The sequence below is a fragment of the Vipera ursinii genome (assembly GCF_947247035.1).
Source record: "Vipera ursinii genome assembly, chromosome: 2".
Lineage (NCBI taxonomy): Eukaryota > Metazoa > Chordata > Lepidosauria > Squamata > Viperidae > Vipera > Vipera ursinii.
The window spans coordinates 278,543,283-278,569,852 of NC_139513.1; the positions used below are offsets into that span (position 1 = coordinate 278,543,283).

Genomic DNA, 26,570 nt, shown 5'->3' on the forward strand with positions numbered 1-26,570 from the left:
GACTAAATTCCCGTCACTCCCCACCCCGCACGATACTGCCGGCGAGGATGATGAACTCCAAGCCAGTTAACACAAGCCAGCCGCCTACGTTGCATTTTTCTTTTGCCAATCGCCGTCCGCAAAGCAGCATTGCTTTTTTTCTTCTTTTAAAATGCAAGGAATCTAGGAAAGCACCAAAAGTATTTGTTTTATGTTTAGATTTTTTTTTCACTCAAAAAGCGAAAAAATGACTTCCGACCGTTTTTCACACTTGTGACCATTGCAGCATCCCCATAGTCACATGATCAAAATTCAGATGCTTGACACCTGACTCATATTTATGACAGGTGCAGTGTCCCGGAGTCCTCACCTTTTGCGACCTTCTGGCAAGCAAATAGGGAAGCCAGATTCACTGAACAACCACGTTACTAACTTAGCAACTGCAGTGATTCATTTAACCACTGTGGCAGGAAAGGTCGTAAAGTGGGGCAAAATTCACTTAAGAACGCAACAGGAATTTTGGGCTCTGTTGTAGCTGTAAATCTAGGACTACCTGTATTCAGGCTACCGGCCTAGACCTGCCACCTGGACCGGCCGCTTTTCAGAGGCCAAGGACTACAACTCCCGTCACTCCCCACCCCGCACGATACTGCTGGCGAGGATGATGGACCCCAAGCCAGTTAACATAAGCCAGCCGCCTACGTTGCATTTTTCTTTTGCCAATCGCCGTCCGCAAAGCAGCATTGCTTTAAACTAGTTAATTCTTATATAAAATAATCATCATGGAAATATTTTGGGTTTTTTTCCCCAATGCGAAAAAGGCTCCGAGCGACCGTTACCGACAAGTCCGAAATCACCGCTCTTCAGCTCCTGCCCACTTGCTTCTCTTTCTGGGCGTGGTTTGAAGGCGTGGCGAACGACGCCACGCCCTCCAACGAGCAAGCTTCCGTGCTCCTTGCCCTTTGGCCGTGGGAGGGACCGCCCTTCTGGCGGTCGGACCAATCAGCGAGCGCCCTGTTGGCCAAGCCGGGTTCCATGCCGCAGAGTCCAAGATGGTGGCGCTCCGGGTTCGGAGGGATGGCTCGGCGGCGGCAGCCAGGAGGCTCTTGGTAGCCGCGTGTCTGTGCTTGAGCAGCCGCTTCCTTCCCCCGGCAGACGCCACAGGCCAGGCGGAGAGCGGCGGCGCTCCTGCTGCGGCGGGGCCTCACCGGCGGTTCGAATACAAGTACAGCTTTAAGGGTCCGCACTTGGTGCAGCCGGACGGATCGGTGCCCTTCTGGGCGTATGCGGGCAGTAAGTAGCCGTCGTTCCCGAAAAGGGGAGCGAGTCTTCATTATTTTGACCTTGTGATCGGCTTGGGAATGTATTCTGAGGATCAGCGATTATTAGGAGCACAGCTCGGGAAGAGAGGAGCGCCTCTGGGCATACGCAGAGTGCAGCTGGTCCGTGTTTGCGGCTCAGCTTGGCTTGGCTGGCTTATAGATCAAGGAAGAGATTTCCCTGTGGTCGTAATAGAAACATGTTAAAACGATAGAGGAGTGTGTAAAAAAAAACCCTGATCCTTTCTGGCAGCGTCGTTTTATCTATAAAGGTAACATCCAGCCCTTGTGGGCTGTTGCCTCATCTTTCTCTAATAAAAATGTGTAAAGGAATTGACATTTTCATTTTTCAATCCCAGATGTGGGTTCAGTTGAGAGAGTGACTGGCGCAAAGTTACAAAGTTGTCTCTCTGTGTTTGAAGAATTATAAAGTATTCTTTCACAACTTGCCCTTCAGGGGTGAATATTACAAAGAATCCTGCGGTACACACATATATGATCCAGCAAAGTGTTTCTTAATGGGACTGCATGTTTCTGAACCATTAGCCCAGACATACTGCCTTCTCCTGTGCAGCGTCATCTGAATCCCTAATTCCTTGCCTTGTGAGTACAGAAATAGCCAACAGAAGAATATGATTACTTGACCCAGAATTTCTCGGCAGAAGCTGAAATTCCTCTGTTGGATGAGGATATATACTCACTGTATTGAAAAGTAAACCAGTTTGCTGCAGTAGTTAAGGTGCTGGCTTCAAACTCGAGAGACTGCGAGTTCTAGAGTCCAGCAAGCTGGGTGAATCTCAACCCAACACACCTCATAGGGTTGTTGTTCTGGGGGAAATTGGAGTAGGGAGGAGTATTAAGAATGCTTGTTGCTTGGTCCATTGGTTGTTTTGGAGCAACCTTACAAACAACAGGAAAAGTAGGACATAAAATGTTAAACAAGTTCCTGGGCAAATGTACTCATATTCAAATAAAACCCAGATTGACTGTATTACTGTACACCAGTGTTTTTCATACTTGGCTACTTTAAAATGTATGGACTTCAACTCCCAGAATACCTTAAAGTAGCTAAGTTAGGAAAAAACTGCTCTAAACAAAAATAACAATTCTTGTTACATATGTTATAGTGAGTATATGATTACGGTTCAAATGATCATATACTCACTATATCATGTAGCGAGAATTATTTTTGTATATTCTCTTGCTGCAGATTCCATGAAGTCTTATGTTGGATGAGTGGAATTAAAATCCTCAAAAATCATGTCTATATTAAGATACCCTTTTCATTACTCCCAGTCTTTGCAAGTACACGCCCCTCCTCCTGCTGCTTTTTCTGCTCCATTCTTATTGAACATTGTCATTGAAAAAATCTAAAAATTGCCTCTCTCCTTCTTGAGAAACTAAATTAATTGAAACATTCAACCAAACTTCTAAATCTCATAGTTGAGAAGTTTCCCAACTCTTTTGTTAATAGTTTTCCATTATAGTGGGAGATGGCATTTTTGCCTTTGTGGCATAATGTATTGGCACAGGTACCATAATATTTTATTTTTAAAATTCATGATCTAGTTAAATTATAATTTGTAAAAAGGTTTTAGTTTTCAGGGCCTGCTGGTAGAGTAACTTTATTTCAGCTAGTTACTATTTCCACTGGGAATCCTGTTATTTTTTAAGGCAGGTGACTAATAATCAGCTTTTGTTATATGAAATCAACCATATCATATGGCACTGAGGTGTGAAAGTGTTTCAGTAAGAGGTCTGGTTCCTTCATGGAATTAAATTAATTTATTTTTTCCTGCTGTATATTGGAATTACTCTATTATATAAGATAGTTAAATTTGAAACAATATTCTGCCTTTACTCTGATTTATAGCTAGAAATGTCTTTTCTCCATGTTAATGTTCACATGTGACTCCAAAGTGATTATTTTCTGCCATATGGCTAGGGTTCGTGTGAACTAATAGCGAATGTGCTCCATTGGATATATTTATTTTATTTATTTTATTACATTTATATACCGCCCTTAGCAGCTTTAATGTAATAACATGCTTTCATTTCTTCTTTATCTCATTTAGTCTTGAAGTTAAAGATCAGATTTTGCAGAGTGATTTGTTCACATATGTCATACAGGATGCAAGTATCAAAGTATGACTGAATATCTTACATTCATCCAATATATAAAATTAAGCTGATGTCTTTAAGGGGTTTTTTTGTCAATCAGCTCATGGTTATTTGCCATCCATTTCCTATTCTTGGGTAGCTGACTCAAATTTAGGGAATTGACAGTATAAACAGTGACTGTATGGTGATGTGTCACTTTCTAGAGCAGGGATGTCTCAGCAACTTTAAAACTTACGGACTTCAATTCCCAGAATTCTGAGAGTTGAAGTTCACAGTTCCCAAGACTGGACATCCCTGATCTGTACAATGAGAGCTCCTTGTCCTGCTTTACATATGATCAGAACACTAATTCCTGGTACACAGACACACTTTTAAATTGCTTATCCATCCTGGTTTATAATAAATTGTTTATCTGATGCTGATAACATTAAATGGTTGCTAATTTTGAACTCTGTTCTTGGTGGACAACTGATTCTAGGCTTTGCTTTTTTTAAAAAAAAAGTAACGACTTTTTTTTACTGATTAAAAATCAAGACTTGAAATTCAAAGCAAATTACATTTTATATTAACTCCAATTACTGGACAAAAGCTAGCATTTAACCTAATAGCTTTTTAAGTTAGAACTGAGGAGCAGTTAAGAAAGTGCTGTGTTAATCTTTAAAACAATTTGGAATAGTATTGAGAAAGATTCCTCAGCTTACACAAATTATTGCCTGCTTACCAACACCTCCCGGAATGTAGTATTGGAACTGAAGAGCAATATTTGGTATATGTTTACTGTAACCTGCAAAATGTAATATAAATCCATATTGTGATCTACAGCTAGCCTGCCTTTCATTAATGGCATATAGTATTGGAATTGAAGAACAAGATTTGGTATATGTTTACTGTAGCCTGCAAAAAGTAATTATAAAAGCCTGCTTTTCATTTATGAAAATTGATCCTTTGAAGTCTGTTGTCTAGACTCTGCTGTACACAGTAACTTAGCACTGTACACGTGGTGGTTTTTTTCCCACTGTTGTAAGATTATGAGTTTCTTTGCATTAAGTCCTAAATTCCTTTAATCTCAGTGATTCTGAATCCAGTATTTGTCTCTGAAAGACTAATGCAGAGGTTAACCAATATGAAAGAAACAAGAGTGATTAAATCTTATTTATTTCATTTTGCTTGTTAATTTTGATAAGTCAGAGAAAATCAAGCAACCCAGAATCACTCACTGAGGTCCAGGATCCAATGGGGCTTGAACCTGGATGTTCCCAATCAAAGCTTACCCCTAGTTCTGTGATATGCTACACTGACATGCTGTTTAATGCTATATTATTCTTGCTTGAATATGCCTGATTTATGCCAGATCTAACTCTCCAATATCCACAAACTAACAGTTTGGTTTCAACATCCCAAATCTACAGTGCATCTTAGGACTAAGGTTGGCGAACACTGTCTTACAATGTGTAAAGCTAACTTCAAGTTCCAAAAGCACTCCTCAGTTCAGAAATTTCTTTTATATTTGAAACCTGGAAAGTGTCTGGAAAAACAGCTATTTCTGAACTTAAAAGCAGATTTTAAAATTGTGAGTACTTTTGTAGCTCCTGATGATTAGTCTTGTTCATTGTGGTCAGTGGTAGACAGGTAGTCCTTGATTTACAGCCATAATTGTTCCTGGGAATTCCATCACTAAGCGATGCACTTGTTAAGTGAATCGTGTTTGATTTTTACAACCTTTTGGTTAGGCAAATTACTTGGTGGTTAAGTGACTCAGTTTTCCCCAATGACTTTGCTTGCCAAAGGTCCCCTGGGGAAGTTGTAAATGGCAATCACGTGATCCCGGGGACACTGCAGCCATCATGAATACATGCCGGTTGCCAAGCTCCCAAATTGTGATCACGTGACTGTGGGGAAGACTACAACATTGCTAAGTGTAAACAACTGCTCTTAAGTTACTTTTTACAGCACCATCATAACTTCCAATGGTCAGTAAACAAATAGTCATAAGTCAAGGACTACTTGTATAAGTAAAACATGTTCTCCTTTTTGCAGACCTTAGAGCAGTGTTGGGGAACTTGAAGCCTACCTGATTATCATGAACTTCAGCTCCCAGCAGTCTTTGAGAACATTTCCTATAATGACATATTCTGGGAACCGAAGTTCAACAGTTGTTGAAAAGTCACCATTTTTATTGGCTTAGAAATGAAAAGTTGGAAGTTGGAAGCGTACACTATGGGTGCTCAAGGTACAAATGGTGTGATTCCCTGCCCTTCAAAATTGAATCTAGAGATAAAGCCAGTTTGGTCTAGTGGTTAAGACACCAGTCTAGAAACCAAGAAACTTGAGTTCTAGGTATGAAAGCCAACTGGGTGACTCAGGGCCAGTCATTCTCTTTCAGCCCAATTCACCTCACAAGATTGTTTGGGGAAAATCGCAGGAAGAAGGATCCTTAGGTATATTTGTTGCTTTGAATTATTTATACAAATAATAAAAAGGCCAGATTTTAAAAAATTCTAATATAAATCTTTAGAATATTTTTAACAGGTGTGATTTTTTTTAGCATACTACTGAAAATTTGAACTTTCTTTTTTAGATGCTATCCCCAGTGCTGATCAGATCAGAATAACTCCTTCATTAAAAAGCCAAAGAGGATCTGTCTGGACAAAGAGCAAATCCATATTTGAATACTGGGAGATTGAAGTAACCTTCCGAGTGACTGGAAGAGGAAGAGTAGGAGCGGATGGATTGGTACGTAACACGAGCTGCAATTTCCAAACGCTGGATTGGTGTTTAGCAAGCCCACGTTCGAGTACTGAGTGCTGCTGCATGTTGTCCAGCTCCTTGATGGGGACAGGAAAGGAGACCCCATGGGGGTCCTGATGCAAACGTGGCGGTTGCATGGATTGGAGTGCCTACAATTTGCTTAGATTTTCCTGTGTCTGAACAGGCAATCTGGTATACAGAAGGACAAGGATTAGATGGCCCAGTTTTTGGTGCAGCAGATAACTGGAATGGTGTTGGCATCTTCTTTGACTCCTTTGACAATGATGCAAAGGTGAGTGAGAAGACATTGAGTGATATGCTGTGGGTTGAACTTTAAGTAATTTGTCTGGACCTACTTGGTTTTTCCAGTCTTCGTATCTTGTCCTATCTTTATGCTGACTTTTATTTCCTTTCCTCGCAGAAAAACAACCCTGCAGTGATTATTGTTGGCAATAATGGCAAGCTTCATTATGACCATCAAAAGTAGGTTGAATTTGATCTGATCTGATAAATATATATATAATTTAATAGAGTAAATGCCTTGGGCTCCAAGGACTGGAAAATTGGAAAGTTATAAAGTAGAGTGCACAGAAACATAATGATTAGTGCTGCTTCATTTATTTTTCTTAAGTTATGAACTTCTCACCTCCATAACAGCTCTCTCTATTACTGGTGTACAGTAACAAAGTCATTGTTTTAAAAAGTACAAGTAGAAAAGTACATGTGAGTGGAATAAGGGAGACCATTCTAAAAACAATACATTGTCAAAACAATACAGCACACAGGACTTCCTGCACTCTAGAGCAGGGCTTTTCAACCAGTGGTACGGGTACCACCTGTGGTACATTTAAGATTCACTTAATGACCGTGCAATACACTTAACAGCTGCAATGATTCACTTAAAAAACATGGCAAAAAGGAAATGGAAATTCTGGTCTCAATTGCGGTCGTAAGTCAAGGACTGCCCATAGACCGCTTCTGTTTTGTTTTATTTAGAATGACCTTGTGTCATTTATATGAGTCTTTAATTTTCACCTTTGGATTATTCTGACTGTTAAATTTGTACTGATAAGATGCTTCTATTTTAAAGTGATGGTTCCACGCAAGCATTGGCATCCTGTCAAAGAGATTTTCGTAACAAGCCGTATCCCATCCGTGCAAAGGTTGTTTACTATCAGAGGACACTATCCGTAAGTAATTTCAGCTCTCATTATACTTTACTGTGTGTATATTTAAAGATGCATTTTTGAGTAACAGGAACTTGTGAGTTAAAAGTACACTTGGAAAATGCGAAGCAGTCATAATGTATCACAGTTGATAACTGATCTTTCTGATCTTGTGGAATGATTTTTGCATTGCTTAAAAGTTTGGCAGAGAGATAAATAATGGGGTTCTGCAGCATAGCAAAGCATTACATTAGCTGCACCCAGTTTGAAAACTTGTAGCAAAATGGTTCCCAGTTTCTGTGATGACCCAGGGCCCCGAATAGAGGCAAAGCGGTTGACTGCAAGGGAAACAGTCTTTTAATCAGTGCCCAAGTTCTCCAAAAGCTCCCCCATAAGCTGGCAAGAGTTCAAGCAATGCACACACAGGGCAAGACAGATAACACAAAAAGAAAACGTAAATAGTCCTTTTAACTCTCGGCTTGCCTGCAGTCTGCCAAAGAGAGACTTAGAAATGTCTTCTGTGTTTGTGAAGCAGGAACCAACCGGTCTGGATTTCAAAGTGTCCAGGTTAAACAAGAGCACAATTCACTATCTCAAGATAACACGTTTGTTCCCGGCAAATGACCCACCCCACAGCGTCTCCTTATATCAGTGATGGCGAACCTTTTAGAGACCGAGTGCCCAAACTACAACCCAAAACCCACATGTATCGTCGGGTGCCAGGTGAAAGTGGCCCATTGGGTGGGCATGGCTGCGGTGGTAACGGCTGACTGGTTGGGACTAAAAAGTTCAATCAATCAATCCCAACTTTGCAAGATCTTTTTTTTTTCCCGTGAGAAGTTGAAATTGACTGATTGATTGAAACTTTTTTTTTTGCACACGGCAGCGGAGGCCTAAAGCGAAAAGGTTTTATACAACTCAGCTGAAGGCCTAGGACTGGGGCGACAGTGTGCGTGCCCACAGAAAGGGCTCTGCGTGCCACCGGTCCGCCACCACGGCCTTATATCTTAGTCCCAGGTGTGCCTTGTGAAGTGGGGCAGGATGCTCTCCTCCCGAGCAATTGAGCCTGCCTCCATTCTATCCTCCTCTCTGCTCTCCTTGCTCTAGGATGGGGCGGGGAGGAACACTTGCTCCTCACCTGCACTCTGCCTTCCCTGTTCCACACCTGAAGGGCCCTGGCCTGCCTCAGCCAGCTCTTCCCTACAGTCCTCCGAAGCCACAGACACCCGCTCCTGGGCCTCAACAAAGCACTCTATGTCTTCCTCCGGAGTCAGGCTCGGTGGGAGGCATGACGGTTTCTTTTTGAATGAATAAACTGTAAATGGTCAACCTCCGCTGGAGCTTACATGCCGAAAAGAAAGAGATAATATCTCTAATAAATGAAGAGTGAAATTGTATTCTTAGTTCCAGGACGCAAAGCGCGAGACCCAGAAACAGACTGGGTCTTTGAGGACAAAAGAGATTTCTCATGTAATTCCAAATAACATACTGGCTGACGACGATAATTTTAAAAAGTCACTTTTTTATCTGACTTAATTTAGTTTTGCTGCTCAAATGATCACAGGTCACAGGACTGGAGAAAAAGCCTTAGTTTGTCTGAATCAACAGACTGAGCTACAATACAGATCAACTAGGTAGACCAGCGTCTGTGGAGATTCTCAATCATCCAGGCCATGGTTGTCCCAAAGCTGCTTTTCCAAAAGGCAACTGGACTTTCTTGGGGGTTTTTTTCCTTGAAAAGATTTCACTTCTCATTACAAGAAGCTTCTTCAGTTCGTAGACCAGTCCTATCCAACCTGCAGTCCGTGGACTGCATACAGCCCTAGGCGGCCCCACAGGATCGTAAACTTTTAATATTATTATGTGTTCTATATACATTAAACTACTATATATTTTATAGGGACGCGGTGGCTCAGTGGGTTAGGACGCTGAGCTTGTTGATCAGAAGGTCAGCAGTTTGGTGGGTCGAATCCTGAGTGTCGCGTAACAGAGTGAGCGCCTCTTACTCGTCCCTGCTTCTGCCAACCTAGCAGTTTGAAAGCATGTAAAAATGCAAGTAGAAAAATAGGGACCACTACGATGGGAAGGTAAGAGCGTTCCGTGCGCCTTTGGCGTCTAGTCATGCCGGCCACATGACCACGGAGACGTCCTCAGACAAGCAGTGGCTCTTCGGCTTTGAAATGGAGATGAGCACTGGCCCCTAGAGTTGGAAATGACATATTTTATATGTCATCCAAGACAGTTCCTCTTCACTCCATGCAGGCCAGGCAACCCAAAAGGTTGGACAACCAGGAAGTTGACAATTGGCCTAATTCTGTATTAAGTGACTTCCATCTCTCTCTCTTTTCTTCCAAGGTATTAATAAACAATGGCTTTACTCCAGACAGAGAAGACTATGAGTTTTGTGCCAAAGTTGAAAACATGGTGCTGCCTCCTCAAGGGTACTTTGGCATCTCTGCAGCAACAGGTGGCCTCGCAGGTGATTTTACCCTTCAGGTTACTTTTCCCCTGAAGATTTTGTTTAAGAAATGATAGATATTGAGTCAAAATACCTGCAGACTTAATATCTGTTAAAAAAAAACCAACAGGCTGGCACAAAGATGGTCATCTTTCTGGATGGCAACAGAAAGATTAAGCAGACTGAGTGTATAGGGGTCAAGCAGTTGTCCTCTTGGCATTTGTTTACACCAGGTAGAAGATGATAGATCTGTCCTTTTCAGCCACACCCTAATCTAAATTGAAAGTGTATTCAAAGGACCAGGTATTCTCAGAAAAAGAATTCACTTTTCAACGGCAGAGGGCTCCATTAATCTCTCAGACTGCTTTGAAATGTGTCCAATTCATTGTTCCATGGATCTAGAGGAGAGGACCGTAGTTTAGAGGAATGTAAGCCCAAAGGAGCAATGGAACCCAGCCGTGTTCTGGTATAATAACTAAGGCAATGTCTCTCAACTTTTACCCAGTGTAAGGTGTCTGGATTTCAACTCCTAGAATTCCCCAACTAGCAATGCTAAGTTGGGGATCCAGCCATCTTAAGATGGCCAAGGTTAAGAAACATTGAACCATAGTGTTTGCCTTAACTCCTCAAACAAAAAGGAAATTGCCAGGACTGAAATCCAGACCATAAGGTGTTTTGGGTGACCAATATTTGAAATTCGCCTTTAAATCTGCAGAGAACTAGAATCTGCCCTTGTGATTGAGCAACTGTTATTTAATCAGCGTACAAGGTCTGCTAAATCATTTATTTAACCTCAAATTCTAGGAAACTCCTTTGCCACTTTACCTTCTGCCTTTTGTCCAATGCGACCTTGTGATAAATACGCACAACTGGTTTAGACATTCATCTGTCATCTTATGTATGTATCTATCCTCAGGAATAAATTTCCTCCCACATGGTTAGTAAAGCATAGCTTGCTAGAATGAGGAGTGAAAATTCATTCACGTTTACTTGCTGTTATTTGATGTGGATCCCATCTTACTCGTCCACACTGAATGAAGGTGTGTTGCCAAATTTTGGCCATAGACAAACATTCATACACAAAACATTTTTAATGTTGGCCAGATAATGCGCGAAATGAGATGGCTTTTAGATTGCTACGTCATTCTTCTGAGTTAGGATAATATATAGACTAATTAATTCTCTTTGACACATTTCTGAATTTTTATCTAGATGACCATGATGTTTTGTCATTCCTGACCTTTCAGTTGACAGAGCCTGGCAAAGTGACGGTAGGTGTCTTTGGATTATGTATTTATTTTGCATGCTCAGTGTGGGTTTTGGAAGAAAAGGTGTTTCTGCTTTTGTTTTAGTGCTTGAGAATTAACTCTTAATAACATGCAGAGCAAGCATTCCCAATAAAACAGGACAGTAATTTGCAACTGTGTGGTACATCAACTATGCCGAATGCTTTAAAAAAACAGGCTAATTATAGATTTCTAATGGAACTACAGACTTATATGTTTTGTGGCCTTTCCATCTTTGTTAATTTTCTCAGGAAAAGTGGGAAGATGGGAGAGGTCAAAAACAAAAGTTAGAACTAGAAGTGCTTTAGCCTTATTCACGCATCAATCAGCACACAATTATGTTCCCAGAAGGAGGGGAATGAAGCTTTTTTCACCCAGACCTCTCCTCATTGCTTCATTGTCCTCGCTGGCCCTGCTTTTTCTTTGCACTAAAGCAGCAGGTCAGAAGTGGAGAGCCTTTTCTGCACACATACAAGTCTTCGACTTACAGTCGGTCATTTAACAACCGTGTGAAGTTCCGACGGACCTATCGGGGTTGGGAGGGGGAATTATGTCCCAGATCCAAAGTTCTGACAGTCAGCATCCCTCCATGACTTCTGGCACTTCAGGTACTTGGCAACCAGGCTGCATTTACAGCATCCTGTAGTCACGTGACCACATTTTATGACGGTTTTGCTGAAAACCATCGATAACTTCCAGCTTTTGGCCAAACCGCACCCATAGCCAAGCATTGGTTTGCTTAATGACCTCAGCATTCACCTATCAACCGTGCTGACTTGTGTAATCATGTGACCAACCCGTTTTGCGACCATGATGAGTTACGACTATGATGTCTAGGCTCCATTATGGTTGTAATTCGAGGACTCTGTACACTTCTCATGAGTTTAGAGCAGGGGGGTCTTCAAACCTGGCCCTTTTATGACTTGTGGACTTCAACTCCCAGAATTCCTCATCAGCCAGGCACGCTGGCTGAGGAATTCTGGCAGTTGAAGTCCACAAGTCATAAAAGGGCCAAGTTTGAAGACCCCTGGTTTAGAGGCTTGATTCAGCAGAATCTGCAATTGCATGGGTAAAGCAGGCCCCCCTATTTCAGACTTCTCTCACAAGTGCCAGGATAAATGAAGCCTGGCAGGAAATAAGAAGTAAGAATTGGGGGATACAAAGCCATAGTCCCCTTTACATAAAGGCAGTCAAATAGCGCATATCAGCCAGTTCTTCAACCTGTTCCTTGGACATCCCAAAATGTTAACTCCCGAGTGCCTGATGCCAATAGTACTTGTCAAATTTCAGGATGCCTTTTTTTACTCGGAATTGATTTCATAGCCTCCACCAGATGCAGAAATTGCTGAAAAGGACAAAGAGAAATACCAAGAAGAGTTTCAGCATTTCCAGGAAGAGTTGGACAAAAAGAAGGAGGAATTTAAGAAGGAGCATCCAGACATGCAAGGCCAGCCAAGTAAGTAGTCAAGTGATAGAGTCGATGTAGAAAGCCGTGTCTTCGTTGAAAGAGTTGCTTTCTTAAAGAGGCATTCTTTCTGTTGGCGAACAAGATTCCTGGCTAGACAGCCCATATGAGAATGACTAGAGCAGGGATTTCCAACCTGGGCAACTTTAAGACTTGTGGAATTTTGGGAGTTGAAGTCCACAAGTCTTAAAGCTGCCAAGGTTGAGGACCCCTGGACTAGAGGATCCTGTAGTTCTATGCTTTTCATAGCAGAATCCAGAGGGAAAACGAATAAATGATCTTTGATTTGCAATGCATTCAGTCTGCTATAGGCATCAGTTCCTTTAGCATGTAGGTAAACTACACAGCAGGGGAACTCACACTGCCCCAAAGCATATTTTGGTTGCTTCCAAAACCCCTCCCTTCCACAAGTATGAAGAAGACCAAAAAGCTCCCTTTTGCTTAATTTTGGATTTTTTGGTTTGGAGAGATGTGGGATTGGAAGGGGTTTAAACCCTTCTGAAAACGGATATGGCTTTGCCTATTTCCAGATTGTGGCCTTTAACATGTCATGAAAAATTACTGCAGCCTTCAGACCCACAGAAACTGCGAGTTTACCTCCGCCAGTTTGCAGCTTTATTTTCTCTTTTTATAATGCATCATCGTAAAACTGGTTTAAAAGATGAGAAGAGTCTAGGTCAGGGGTAGGCAACCTCGGCTCTTTTATGACTCATGGACTTCAACTCCCAGAATTCCTGAGCCAGCTAATTCCTGAGTTGAAGTCCATGAGTCATAAAAGAGCCGAGGTTGCCTACCCTTGGTCTAGGTTGCTTTCTGTTGTCAATTGTTCTATCAGACTCCCCCTTGGAAACCACTTATGGACTTCCTGCTTGTGGTGGGGGGGGAAGGAAACTTTGACTTTGGATTTTGCTGGTTGGATAGGTTTGATGTTATAGAAATGGCTCGTATATATTATTATACAAAAGTAAAAAACTAGAGGTCTTAAGTTACTACTGTCATGGTTCCAATAGATGAAACCGGTAAAAGAACTTCAAGGCAAGAATTCTTCCTTAAAGAACATTTTATTAGGAAATAAAGTATCAGCACTTACATAGTTGAACCCAAGAATGAGATTCCCTCCCCCCAGATACATAGTAACAAATTGCAATTCCCTCCCCACAAAGACTGTCATAAATCTCATTCATCAATTAATACAAAACGCTGGCTTTTCTCTCCCAAAACCTTATCAGAACACGTCCTTGAGTTCCCACACTTCTACATTGTTATGGCTAGCTAAACCCTCGGGCATTTACCCCGTCCCCCCTTCTACATCTGAACTTTAAAAGAAGAGAAAAAGGTTAAAAGCAAAAGTAAAATGACTGCTGATTCTCAGTTGTCAGAGCGTTGACATCCATTGTCACAGCGTTGACAACTACCATATTATACTGCACCAAAAGGAGTCGGAAATCAATGCTTTTTTTTTTCTTTTTCCCTCTGCCCTGCACATTTTTCTCTTCCCCTTTTCCCTCCTTATTTTTTCCATTATCTTTATTTAATTATTATTTTTTGTATTTTATATTTTGATAAATCAATATAATTTGTAAAGTCAAAATAGTTCCTTCAGATTCCCCCACTTGGTCCTGCAAACTCCTTTGAGACTGAAATTCTGCACCTGCTCACTTGGACGTTAAGCCGTGTTAACTTCACTGAGACTCATAAATGGGATTTACTTCAGGCACAGATTAATATAGGCCTATGCTATTAATAAAACATCACAAGTAGACAGTTATTTAGAACTGTTTTTCTGTTTCCCACTGACTTGTGTGTCTTAGTTAAATCCCGTCAAAATACAGCAAGTGGTTAAGTATATGCTTAAATGCAGTTACGTTGGAACTATTTGACCCACCAGAATGTCCCACTTGTGTGGGGTTTTTCCCCCCCTGTTTTTATTATTTTGTAATATAAAATGCGGGGGACACGGTGGCTCAGTGGGTTAGGACGCTGAGCTTGTCGATCAGAAGGTCGGCAGTTTGGCGGGTCGAATCCCGACTGCCGCGTAACAGAGTGAGTGCCTGTTACTCGTCCCAGCTTCTGCCAACCTAGCAGTTCGAAAGCACGTGAAAATGCAAGTAGAAAAATAGGGACCACTCCGGTGGGAAGGTAACAGCGTTCCGTGCGCCTCTGGCATCTAGTCATGCTGGCCACATGACCACGGAGACGTCCTCGGACAAGCGCTGGCTCTTCGGCTTTGAAACGGAGATGAGCACCGGCCCCTAGAGTCGGAAACGACTAGCACACATGTGCGGGGGAACCTTTACCTTTACCTAATACAAAATGCAAAAAGCCAATAGTAGGAAAAATAGGGGAGGGAAAGGAGAAGTGTAGAAAAGAAGGGGGAGAGAAGAAAAAGGCATTGCCTTACGACTCCCTCTGGTGCAGTAGAATAAAACAGTAACATCAAACCTCAGTTTTTTACTTTAATATAGCCATTTCTATAACTACAAATTTAATCAGTTAAAACCCAAAATCAAAGATTCATTTGATTTGATGTCCTTCCATTTTTGTGCATAAAGTAGCCTTGTTGCCATCAACATATATAATATCAAAGTTCCAATTCCCCCCCCCAAGTTTTTTTCCATTAAACCCAAAGGAAAAAATTCTGGTTTTATCTTTATGTTGATTTTAAGAATTTTCTGCATTAGAGTGTGGATCCTACTCTGATATTTCTTTGCTTTAACCCACGTCCACCAGAAATGATGAAAGGTCCGTTCTTTATATTTACATTTCCAACATTCATTTGAAATACCTTTATACATTCTGGATAATGTGTCTGGTGCTAAATACCAGCGATACATCATCTTGTAAAATTGTGCTTTTAAACTGTAATTTAGTGTAAATTTTAACCCTTTGATCCACATATTCTCCCATTGTTCAAGCATAACATTATATCCAAAATTCCTTGCCCACCGAATCATATAATGCTGTCCATGTTCGCTTTCCAAATTCAATTTCAATAAAATTTTATAGACCTTAGAAATAATATGTTCGTCGCTACCACACCGTAAAATTTCCATTTAACCAAGTCAAATCCATGTGACTCTTTTTACCTAGTTTAAATCTTTCTTTCAATTGTAAATATGTAAACCAATGGCAGACATGCCCTCCTAATTCTTTGTGTGTTTTTTAAAAAGCGGTGGATGATATCTATGAGACGGTGAGTGATCGTGAGCTGAGACAGATCTTCGAAGGCCAAAATCGAATTCATCTGGAAATAAAACAACTCAACAGGCAATTAGACATGATTCTGGATGAACAGAGAAGATACGTTTCTGCGGTAACAGAAGAGATTTCCAAAAAAGGCTCAAACGTCCCTAGCCATCAAGGGCAGGTATATTGTTGGTGCTGTTGTGACTCAGGGCCAGCCTGTGGGTCCGACAGCCGGGTCCGATGTATCGGATGACTCAGACGAGGGGGAGGAGGGAAACGAACCGGCTGATGATGGTTCGGAGGCTTTGCAGAGCCCTCAGCCGGGGACCTCTTCTCAGCTGCGTGAGCCCGAGAGTGCGGAGGAAGATGACCCACAGCTGGCCCTGTTCAAGGACGCCCGACGCAGGAGGCAGTCGAGCAGGAACAAACAAAGAAAGGCTGTGGGACTCCTCGGGAGGAGGCACAGGGAGACCACGCCCTGAGCTCTCTATAAAAGGAGTGTTTGGGGAAGGGCTGGTTGCTGAAAGCAACTTTTCCGCTTGAGAAGACAAGCTCTAGTGTTTTTGTTAACTGCGTAATTAAATCTTGGCAGATGCCTTTTAGCCTTGGACGCTCTCCAGTCTCTTCTTTCTGAATAGGGGTTTGCCTTACTACAAGGCCAGAAGAGGGCTGGTTCAGAACAGGTGCATATGTTACTCATGTCGCAATTCTGTATTTTGCCGGTTTTGTCTTTTTCAGTAACAGTTCTATTCTCTGTTTCTTTTTGGTTTTTAAATTACAGGCCGCCCAGTTAGAACTTGACAATATCGTAAAAACTCAAGAAGAGCTTCTGAGAAAAGTTGGGGAAATGAAGTAAGAGTTCCTATGTGGAAGTCATAACATCCCAGCTTTTGTCCAACAGAGGTTTCACATTATTATATAACATTATTGTTGACGTGTGAACTACTATAATAAGTAGAACAGCTCCAAAGAAAATCCTTCCTTTTTATTTTTATTTTATTTATTTTTTTATTCCATTTATATCCCGCCCTTCTCCGAAGACTCAGGGCGGCTTACAAGCTTAGCAGTAGCCTTCATTCTATGTATATGCCTGCATATTAGGGCTTTCACACACACCCCAAGCGGCATTATTACAAAGTCAGCTTAATATTAAGAGCCTTGGTGGAGCAGTGGGCTAATGCCTCCTTAAGTAACACCAGCTGCCTGCAATTAGTGCAGGTTCGCATCCCACCAGGCTCAAGGTTGACTCAGCCTTCCATCCTTCCGAGGTAGGTAAAATGAGGACCCAGATTGTTGGGGGCAATTAAGCTGTCTTTGTAATAATGCCGCTGGGGTGTGTGTGAAAACCCTAATAAGCAGGCATATACATAGAATGAAGGCTACTGCTAAGCTTGTAAGCCGCCCTGAGTCTTCGGAGAAGGGCGGGATATAAATGCAATAAAAATAAAATAAAATAATTGCCCCCAACAATCTGGGTCCTCATTTTACCTACCTCGGAAGGATGGAAGGCTGAGTCAACCTTGAGCCTGGTGGGATGCAAACCTGCACTAATTGCAGGCAGCTGGTGTTACTTAAGGAGGCATTAGCCCACTGCTCCACCAAGGCTTTGTTTATTGAAACTCCACACTTTCTGTTTATTCTTAGGTGGCTTATCTATATACAGGTTTTCTTTAATGACTCTTAGTGTTACTAATGTAGCAAATACGTTTGAGGTCCTTATGGCAGTGCTTGGGTAAACAGTCATATACGTTATTGTGATGGAGGATAGGAGGAGCCTGTGGGACCTGCCATCTTTGCAGCAGAACATCTGTAGGATGAAGTTTATTGAAGTTGGGGGAGAGGTTGAGATAAGGATTTGATTTAAGTTCTGGGTTCCTTGCAGAAGAAAAGATGGTTCCTGAGCTGTTGTATTTCGGAGAGCTTGTCCAGCAAGCAGTTCCTCTGGCTATTTTATACTAGTTTCAGAGTGCTTTATGGATATAGTCAGAGAGCATGTATTGTCTTTTCCTTCCAAGAGGGCGAATTTTATGCCGTGGAAAATAAGTGAGGATTTTCTGAGCAGTGATTTCACAAAGAGAATTGGGGGAGGAGAGAGAGCAGGGGAAAGGAAAGGAGAAAGGAAAGGAAAGGAAAGGAAAAGGGAGAAGAGAATGCTAATACTCCCTGCCAGCTTCCCGCAAAGAGTCAAATTCAACCCACATTTTTTTTTATTTAGGAACTATCTCTGAAATGATGACCCAGTGGGACAAGGGTTGGCTAGTAAATTGTATTATGTGACTAGCGGTCTTAAATGCTGAACATGCGAGTGTGGTCCGCAGCTGGGCACCATTTGCTATACAGAAATACTGCTGTCTCCTGGAAATACATATATAAAAAATCACATTCTCCCCCATCCGATTCAGAGTAATACAGCTGCGGTTTTTCCAGCACTCTAGTCAGATTGGGAAGATGAGTTTTCCTCTGAAGTTTTCAACAATTGCTGGATCTTAAGCAACCTAAGCAACTCATAGAAACAGTTTTAAATAATATTGTGTACAAAAGCACACACCCTGTCATTTTGTCCCTGTGTATTTTTGTGTTGCAAATTTTAAAAGGTGGCCCTGGTTATTTAGTCTTGAGAAATCCAGCCACAAAGCTCTTGCTAGAGCTTTCAATTGTAATGGATTGATTCAAATGGAAAAGTCCCTGCTTCGATGTCAAATATCCTAATTGTGCCCATAGTAATTTTTTTTTTTTTTAAACTTGATCACTTGCCTTTTTTGGGAGAAAATGAATGATAAAATCTAGGGATGAAGCTGAAAGCCAGGAAAGCAAAATGCCACACCGTTGGGTGATAATGATAACATAGATAATGAAAAACTAGGTGTAGCTTAAATTGCTTTTAATTTTTTTCAGTGTGTAACTTTTCTCACAAACTCACTGGGACTTTTAAACTATTTACATCTTGAGATTTTTTTAAAAAATTACATATTTACATCTACAAATCAAAACAATTTCCTTGAAATCATTTTTCTCCATGTTTTTATTACCCTGATTATAAATTTTTATAGAGTCATTAAAACTTATGGAAAGTCCATGAAATTCCCTCAGATTAATGACTTGATAAATGATCACATTCTTGCACAATAGCAGTATGTTGCGTTACAGAAAGTGTAATTATCATCATACAATAGCATAACAAACAGTGCTTATTTTAAAAGTTCAGGTGCATTAAATGGCTTCTCTAATGTGAGCGTCCTTGACTCTCTTTCCAGAAATTCCATGGGGGAAACTCTGCGGCTAGTCAGTGGCATTCAGCACCACCCAGGGTCATCTGGTGGGGTCTACGAAAGCACCCAGCATTTCAATGATATTAAGGAACATCTCCATGTCGTAAAGAGGGATATTGAGCATTTAGTCCAGAGGAACATGGTATCTATTGCTATTTTTGTCCTACCTTTTTTTTGCGGGGGGGGAGGTATCCCCAAAAGTCAACATGACGGCTGAGACTGCAAGACCCTGCCCCCTTTTAACTGTAAAAATGGCAGAGGACTTCAATTACATGGTTGCAGTTATGTCTTGACTTTTCTGATCTCCTCTGTGGATGCTCCAGTGAGTCTGTTCACTGTGTCCCAAATGCTTTCCTATGTTGGAATCTGAGAAAGGGCTTCCATATAAAATGGTCAGATGAAGTCTTAACATTTTTATTCATCAGTATTCAGATAGTAAAACTCCACTCTTCAAATGGCAATACGTTTGAGAGAATGTTTAAATTATTTTTTTTCATGGAGGAGACCTAAACTTCCAAAGTCCAGGGACCGCCCCAGAACCTCTCCAATATAGCCAATCCTCACTTAACATCCATTTGTTTAGTAACCATTTGAAGTAGAATGAAAGGACTTACCATTGCAATCCTGCCATTGCAATCAGTCCTCAAAAGTTCCTGTTATTAAAACGTGCCCACGATAGCATAAATTTGGGCCAACCTGCCAGGCCCAAACGACCATAGCCACACAGGAAGACTTCAATCAACCATTTTATTGCTCAAGCCTATAACACAGGAATCTTCTCAAACTGATGGTTTATACCTGGATAAAATGAGATAACATTTAGTGGCTTTCATTGGGGGGGGGCTAGACTTCACCCTCTTGTGCCCACATAGGAGTTCCAGACTAATTCCCCATTTGACTCCTCCCTGGCTTGGCCAATCTCCCGCCAACATCCTTCACTTACGACCACATTTGGTTATCTGCCTACCTGCTTCTGCCAACTACTCCTGCCATCCAGCTATACCATATTGCACTCTACTATTGTAACACTCAGAACCTTTCGCACAACCTTCTTTTGCTCCACTGCAAACAGGACCTCTTGCCTGCTGGCCAGGGCCTCCATTTGCACCTCACCAAAGGCCTCCTTTCACAAGAGAAGGCCCTGAATGGAAGGGCATTTCATTTGTACCAGTGCGGTCCCTTCTAGCACATTGGAGAAGTCCCTGGTTGCACTGGCGCAAAAAGAAGGCCACATGAAAGAACGGTACAGTGTGTGGCACACAGTGCAGCGGGCACAGTGGTGATGGGAATAGGTGGGCAGAGCTGGCAGCAGTGGGTAAGCAGGCAGCGAAAACAACAAAGATGGTGGGAGACAGGTGGATGGAGGAGTTGAAATGAAGGGAGAATGGTTTGGATCCAGGTTAATCCTTGCTTTGGCTTCACTTGGTGACAGCAACTGGGATTGCTGGAACTGCCACTGCTAAGCTGAGTAGTCTCATGGGGTTTTGCTTAACGACCATGTCACTTAGTGATGGGATTGCCATCCCAGTTAGGTTCGTGAAATGAAGACGACCTGTATTTGATGTTAACTTACAATTTGTAATCTACCAGAAGGGACTATTCACCTCAGTATTTAATGATTTTAAATTAAAGCTTTATTCCGGCCTTAAGCATTTCTTTGCCTGGTCTGTGCTTGGAATATGGTCCTTATCGCATCACTCAAAAGCCTTTGGCCTGAAAAAAAAAGAAGCTGTCCAAAACAATTTCATGGCTTTTATGGGTTTTCTGTGGTAAATCTATTAAATCCTTTTGACCTTCTGAGGCGCGTGTCTGCGACTTGATAAATTGGCATCTTTAAATGATTTTGGGCCAGAGACAGAATCTCACATACAGTAATAGGGCAAGGACTGAGGTTTATTATCTGCTGCTACATCTCCTTATAGCTGCCCTTTCCTGGCCTTGAACACTGATAAAGCAAATTCTCCACAAACAGCTTTTTCTTGGGGAAAAGCAAGGCAGCAGTGTTGAGCGGCAGCAATAATACTAGAGAAGGGGCAACAGGGAATCGGCACTATAGTTTGGACTAGTGCAGGGGTAGGCAACCTCGGCTCTTTTATGACTCATGGACTTCAACTCCCAGAATTCCTGAGTCAGCTGACTCAGGAATTCTGGGAGTTGAAGTCCATGAGTCATAAAAGAGCCAAGGTTGCCTACCCCTGCACTAGTGTATAGTTTACAGTGCACAGTTTAAACCAGCTTGGTCTTATGATTAATGTACCAGGCTAGAGACCAGGGACCTGTGAGTTCTAGTCCTGCCTTAGGCATGAGAACCGGCTGGGTGACTCTGGGCCAGTCACTCACTCTCAGCCCAACCCACCTTAAACGGTTTTCATGGGGAAAATAGGAAGAGGAACAAAATATTAGGTACGTTCGCCACCTGTGAGTTATTTGTAACAATAATAAAGGGATAAAAATAAATAAATACAATACAGTGGTACTCCAAAAGTACCGCCTGGGCTTTTCTTTCATGGGGTTTTTAAAACACACAAACACACACGACCATGTTTTTAAAGCATGCGTGCACAGCCATCAAAATGATTTTGAGTACACTCATAGGTTTGGCTTGTTGAAAAATCGTATCGTCGTCTTGTTTGTTTTTCAGCCATCGAATGAAAAACCTAAATGTCCAGAGTTGCCACAGTTTCCATCATGTTTATCCACAACACACTTCTTTATATTTGTAGCAATCCAGACGCTACTCTTTATTGGTTACATCATGTACAGGTAAGTGTCGACTTGGGCACACGTTGCAGACTGGCTCAGAAATGAACCTGTCCGTTTTGGGCAAACACTAAAAATTTACGAGGCACATAAAACTAAATTTTGAGAAACACACAGAGACACCAGTGGATTTAAGATGCTGGTCCTCGGCACAAACGCACTTTTGCCATTATGTTTGTGGAGTTTTTGCTATATAATTTTTTTTTTTAGGAATTTTCAAAAGTGCGTTTTTTTTGTTGTTGTTTTTTTAAAAAAAGATCTCGCACGCTTCAGCTGTGTTTTTGAAATTGGCATTCAGAAAGGTATAGAAAAAGGGACAGGGTAGACAAGATTTTGAGCCCAGTCTTTTGCTGTCATGGAAATGCAATAAGTGCGTTTCTCCCTCCCCTCCTCTCCTTTCTTGAGTCTTAAATATGGAGTCAAAGTTGGGAGGGGCTCCGGTTTGGGGAGGGTTGAACTGAATAAGCTGACATTGGATCCAAGGGGGTCTGGGTAAAAGACCTGGTGATGAAGCAAATCTTTCTTAACATAGCTTTCACTATAATATTGTTATGTGGATAAAACCGAGAGGACAAAATATTAAATAAGCTGCCTAGCACTCCTTGAGGAGAGATTGAGGTAGAAATGTGTAATGCAAGATCTGTGGGGTCCTTGGTGCTCTCTGAGCTTGGCTGTTTTCTTACAGATACTTCATTACCCAAGTAGGTAACATAGTTGTATAATAAAACATCTGCAAGAAAACAAATCAAGCTCTGGGAGCACCAAGGACCCCACAATTCATCCCTCAGCCACAAATACTCTCTTCCACCGGCAACCAAATGAGTTTTTGCAAACACCTGCAGGGAAAAATTAAGCGCCATCTTTTCCTATCCCTTTTGTGAGTTATTTCCCTTCTGTAACATAAAGCAGATAGAGTGTGTTCCTTCTTTGTCACATCGCACTCATGTCTTAAGCATCGAGGTGCTTCCGGGTTGAAAGCATTAGCTGTTGTCCAGGGGGCACCCAGTTGGGAGCTCTTTTCATGTCCCCGGCAGGAGCTGGGACGAAGGACAGGAGCTCACCCTGTTCCACAGCAGCACTCAGGTCTCGAACGCAGGCTTGCTAACCTCCAACCCAGCGTCCTAGCCATGTGAACCGCTGTGCTCTTAGCCTTCTACAGCAGTCTAATTATTAGTTTCTCACTACAAGGTATTTTGTGGGAAATAATATTGGTCTAAGTGGCTCGGCTTCTGTCAGCCACTTCACTGTGATCTGAAGTAATTGTTAATCTTATTTCAGTAGATAGCCTAAGTTGGTTCGGAGGCCTTGGAAGACTGTAGTGAGCTTAATTATTTCAGATTAAAGTACTAAAAAGGCCACGTTCAGCCCAAGAAGCTTATGGAGGGGCTGCCCGGCCTCCTCCTCCTCCGAATTCCAGAGCATTTTCTGGTTCTGAAAGAGTCACTGCCTTATTGAGACAGACAAAAAGCTTTCTAAAATCAGTTGAGCTAATGGATTTATCTGTCTGTTGTTCTCTGCAGGAGTCAACAAGAAGCAGCCGCCAAGAAGTTCTTTTGATGGCCTCTCTCTTGTGCATTCCAGAGGTGCATGGAAAGCATTGCACTAGTTGGAGAGGAGGGAAGGGATCCTTAGTGTTGAAAATGCTTCAGTATTTTAAATTATTGAGTTCTTTTTTAATCAAGTACCGTGAATTATGGATTGCAATGTTATAAAATGGACAGATTCCAAGGCAGAAAAGAGGTACATTCTGTCTTTGAGTATCCAGGAGAGATGGGTCGATGGGGGGGGGGGAATCCTTTACTTCATTGTCAAAATACATCCCAAGTAAGGTCTTGGCCCAGGAGTATTTCTCACACTTATTTTTACATTCTTATTTGGGGAGATCATGGAAGGCAGAAAGTCTTGCTGTATAATATTTGTTGTATGTCTAAGAGAAGAGGGGAAGCAGGCAGGCAAGCAGGCATTGAGGTTCTGAAACCGCATTCCCCTTTTAGAGCTATAAGAGTTTACAAAATAAAAATAAAAATCATGTAACCTTGTGGACAGCATTAGATGAGCCGAGTTAGATATTGCCAATTCAACTTAAAAAAAATAGCCCTGTTGAAGTATGAAATGAGGAAGTTTGTAGAACAGCTCAATTCTTAATGGTGCAATTTTTCTGTATAGAAAAGGGTAGGCGGAAACGAGCTCTTTTTAGCGTGTTTTGATACAGTTATTTGTATTCATTGTATTCACATCGATCATAACTTTTGTAAAAGTGTTTTTTAAACTCTCTTCAACGAAGAGATCCTAGCTTGCATGATCTTGAAAGTCATCTGACTTGGGAGAATATGAGACAGCAGTGATCTTCAAAATGTATCATTGAATGTTAAAAATCAAACCAACCTTGCATTGTGTTCTTCAAAGTGGTGTGGTCCTCTCCAAAGCCAGGGATATTGTGTGTAGACACTGATGGCATTGTTAAAAAAAATAATAACTCAGGCTTGTTCTCCTGCTTTTGTTGAACCAGTATTGTTTTTCATCTCAAGTATTCTTAAGTCTTAGCCACTAATTATGTAATCCTTCTTAAGGTTGTTCCAGAACAGCAAATGTGATTTTACTCTGCCTTGCATTTTGCCTGTATAGTATTGACTTGAAACTTCATTTTTACGTACGTAGAAATCCTAATAGAATAGCTTTCCCATATTGCCAAGTGCTCAGATTCCTCTGAACTTAAAATATTAAAAGGTGAGCAATGTTCACTGTATCCAGTATTACATATTTTGAAGGCATTGTTTGCAATTTTGAGAAACAGAACAAATCTATGCAATTCTCTCCCTTTAAAGATATTGGCAGCGTTTTGTTAGGATTTATAAACAGGTTTATAAAGTTTTGAAAAACAAGTAACTAAAGAATACCTTCCTACAACTCACAGTTGAGGACAAATAAGCAGACTTATTTTTCTCAACTCAAATCATTCTATTTCACACCAGCAAATATTTTTACAGGTGCCTTGGACAAATTGAAACCAAATGTATGTTGTAAAAGTGGTGTAGTAAATCAAGGGTCTGTGCGATTAGAGTTTTCATGAAAGAAGACACTGCTTGCTTTTGTGCAGAAAAAAGTGGATTCTGTTGCATTATTTTTCTTTGGAATATGTTTGGATCATGATGCCAATCTTGTAGATAAACATCTATATTTTCTTTCAACACAACGTGAATCTACCCAGCTGAGAATTAAAATATTGAAGCAATCGGTGGTATTGTATCTTGCGTTCAGAGGGTAAAATACAGTAAAGCTGTACTCAGAAACGTTGTTAGACTTGAGTTAATATCCCAACAGTAATTACCGGTAGTTCCCCAGCAAGTGGACAGATTTCAATATAAGGTCCCTGAAGTCCTCACAAATACATGAAATGCACGTACTTGTGAAAGGTTATTACAACATAACTTGCATTTTCACACATGTATAATTCCGTGTATGGACGCGGTGGTTCAGTGGGTTGGGACGCTGAGCTTGTCGATCAGAAGGTCGGCAGTTTGGCGGGTCGAATCCCGAGTGCTGCGTAACAGAGTGAGCGCCTGTTACTTGTCCCAGCTTTTGCCCACCTAGCAGTTCGTAAAAATGCAAGTAGAAGAATAGGGACCACTACGGTGGGAAGGTAACAGCATTCTGTGTGCCTTTGGCGCCTAGTCATGCCGGCCACATGACCATGGAAACGTCCTCGGAAAAGCGCTGGCTCTTCGGCTTTGAAATGGAGATGAGCACCGACCCCTAGAGTTGGAAATAAGTCTTATTGCTATTGCTATAAGGCAGGGGTGACAAACTCGCCGCGTCACATGTCATAATGTATCGTGACTTTTTTTCCCTTGCCAGAGCTGGGTTGTGACGCATCCGGCCCACGGACCGGCAGTTTGACACTCCTGCTATAAGGCATCAGGCTAGAAACCAAGAGACTTTGACTTCTAGTCTTTCCTTGGGTACTGATCCAATCTGGTGATTTTGTGCCAGTCACCCTGAAGAAGGAGGAGACAATGGCAAACCAGTTCTAAAAAAAATCTTGCCAAGAAAACTGCAGGGACATGTCCAGGCAGATGCTAGGAGCCGGGACAAGCCAAAAGCGTCTCTGCATGCACACACATCACACAAATGCCAATAATTGCAGAATTCTCTAACTGGAAGTACAGTTCATCCACTGGTGAGATGCAGTTTTTTATAGAAACTTTGGAAATGTAATTGCCAATTACTGTATGTTTTTGAAGAGCACTGTTCTGTTTGTGTGTTGAAAATATGTTGAGAAAATACAGAGAAGGGCAACAAAGATGATTAGGGGACTAGAAGCTAAAACAAACGGTTGCAGGAACTGGGTATGTCTAGTTTGATGGAAAGAATGACTAGGGATGACATGATAGCAGTTTTCCAATATTTAGGGGGCTGCCACAAACAAGAGGGGGGAGTCAACCTATTCTCCAAAGCACCTGAAGGCAGAATGAGAAGCAAAGGATTGTTCCAATTAATTAAGGAGAGAATTAACCTAGAACTGAGGAGAAATTTCCTGACAATTACAATTAATGAGTGCAGCAGATTGCCTTCAGAGGTTATGAGTGCTCCAACACTGGAGGTTTTTAAGAAGAGATTGGACAGTCATTCGTCTGAAATGGCATAGGATCTCCTGCTTGATCAGGGGGTTGGACTAGAAGACCTCCAAGATCCCTTCCAACTCTGTTGTTCTGTTGTTTCCAAATTAAAACATCTGAATAAATCAAAAATTGTTTTGATTTGATTGACTTTCATTTGAAGTTATTCTTAGGAAAACGTTTGGTGATTTTTATAC

The 26,570-nt window shown here is 41.6% G+C and overlaps 1 protein-coding gene across 1 annotated transcript; it reads left to right on the plus strand.

The window, feature by feature from the left end:
* Nucleotides 1–1,010: 1,010 nt before the first annotated feature.
* On the plus strand, nt 1,011–26,514 carry LMAN1 (lectin, mannose binding 1). The gene is made up of 13 exons (XM_083356313.1): nt 1,011–1,272; nt 5,998–6,152; nt 6,352–6,459; nt 6,589–6,650; nt 7,258–7,357; nt 9,689–9,812; nt 11,004–11,062; nt 12,401–12,533; nt 15,713–15,909; nt 16,510–16,580; nt 18,983–19,139; nt 21,639–21,760; nt 23,278–26,514. Exons 1-13 carry the CDS (start codon nt 1,032–1,034, stop codon nt 23,312–23,314), a joined length of 1,566 nt encoding a protein of 521 aa, XP_083212439.1. The 5' UTR covers nt 1,011–1,031; the 3' UTR covers nt 23,315–26,514.
* Nucleotides 26,515–26,570: the final 56 nt, after the last annotated feature.

What these genes read in the sequence shown, in the direction of transcription:
- LMAN1 (XM_083356313.1), top strand. Translation starts at nt 1,032, where the DNA reads ATGGTGGCGCTCCGGGTTCGGAGGGATGGCTCGGCGGCGGCAGCCAGG. An exon ending in CCTTTGACAATGATGCAAAG is followed by an intron (nt 6,460 to 6,588) that starts GTGAGTGAGAAG and finishes CTTTCCTCGCAG; the next exon opens with AAAAACAACCCTGCAGTGAT. An exon ending in AGCAACAGGTGGCCTCGCAG is followed by an intron (nt 9,813 to 11,003) that starts GTGATTTTACCC and finishes ATTTTTATCTAG; the next exon opens with ATGACCATGATGTTTTGTCA.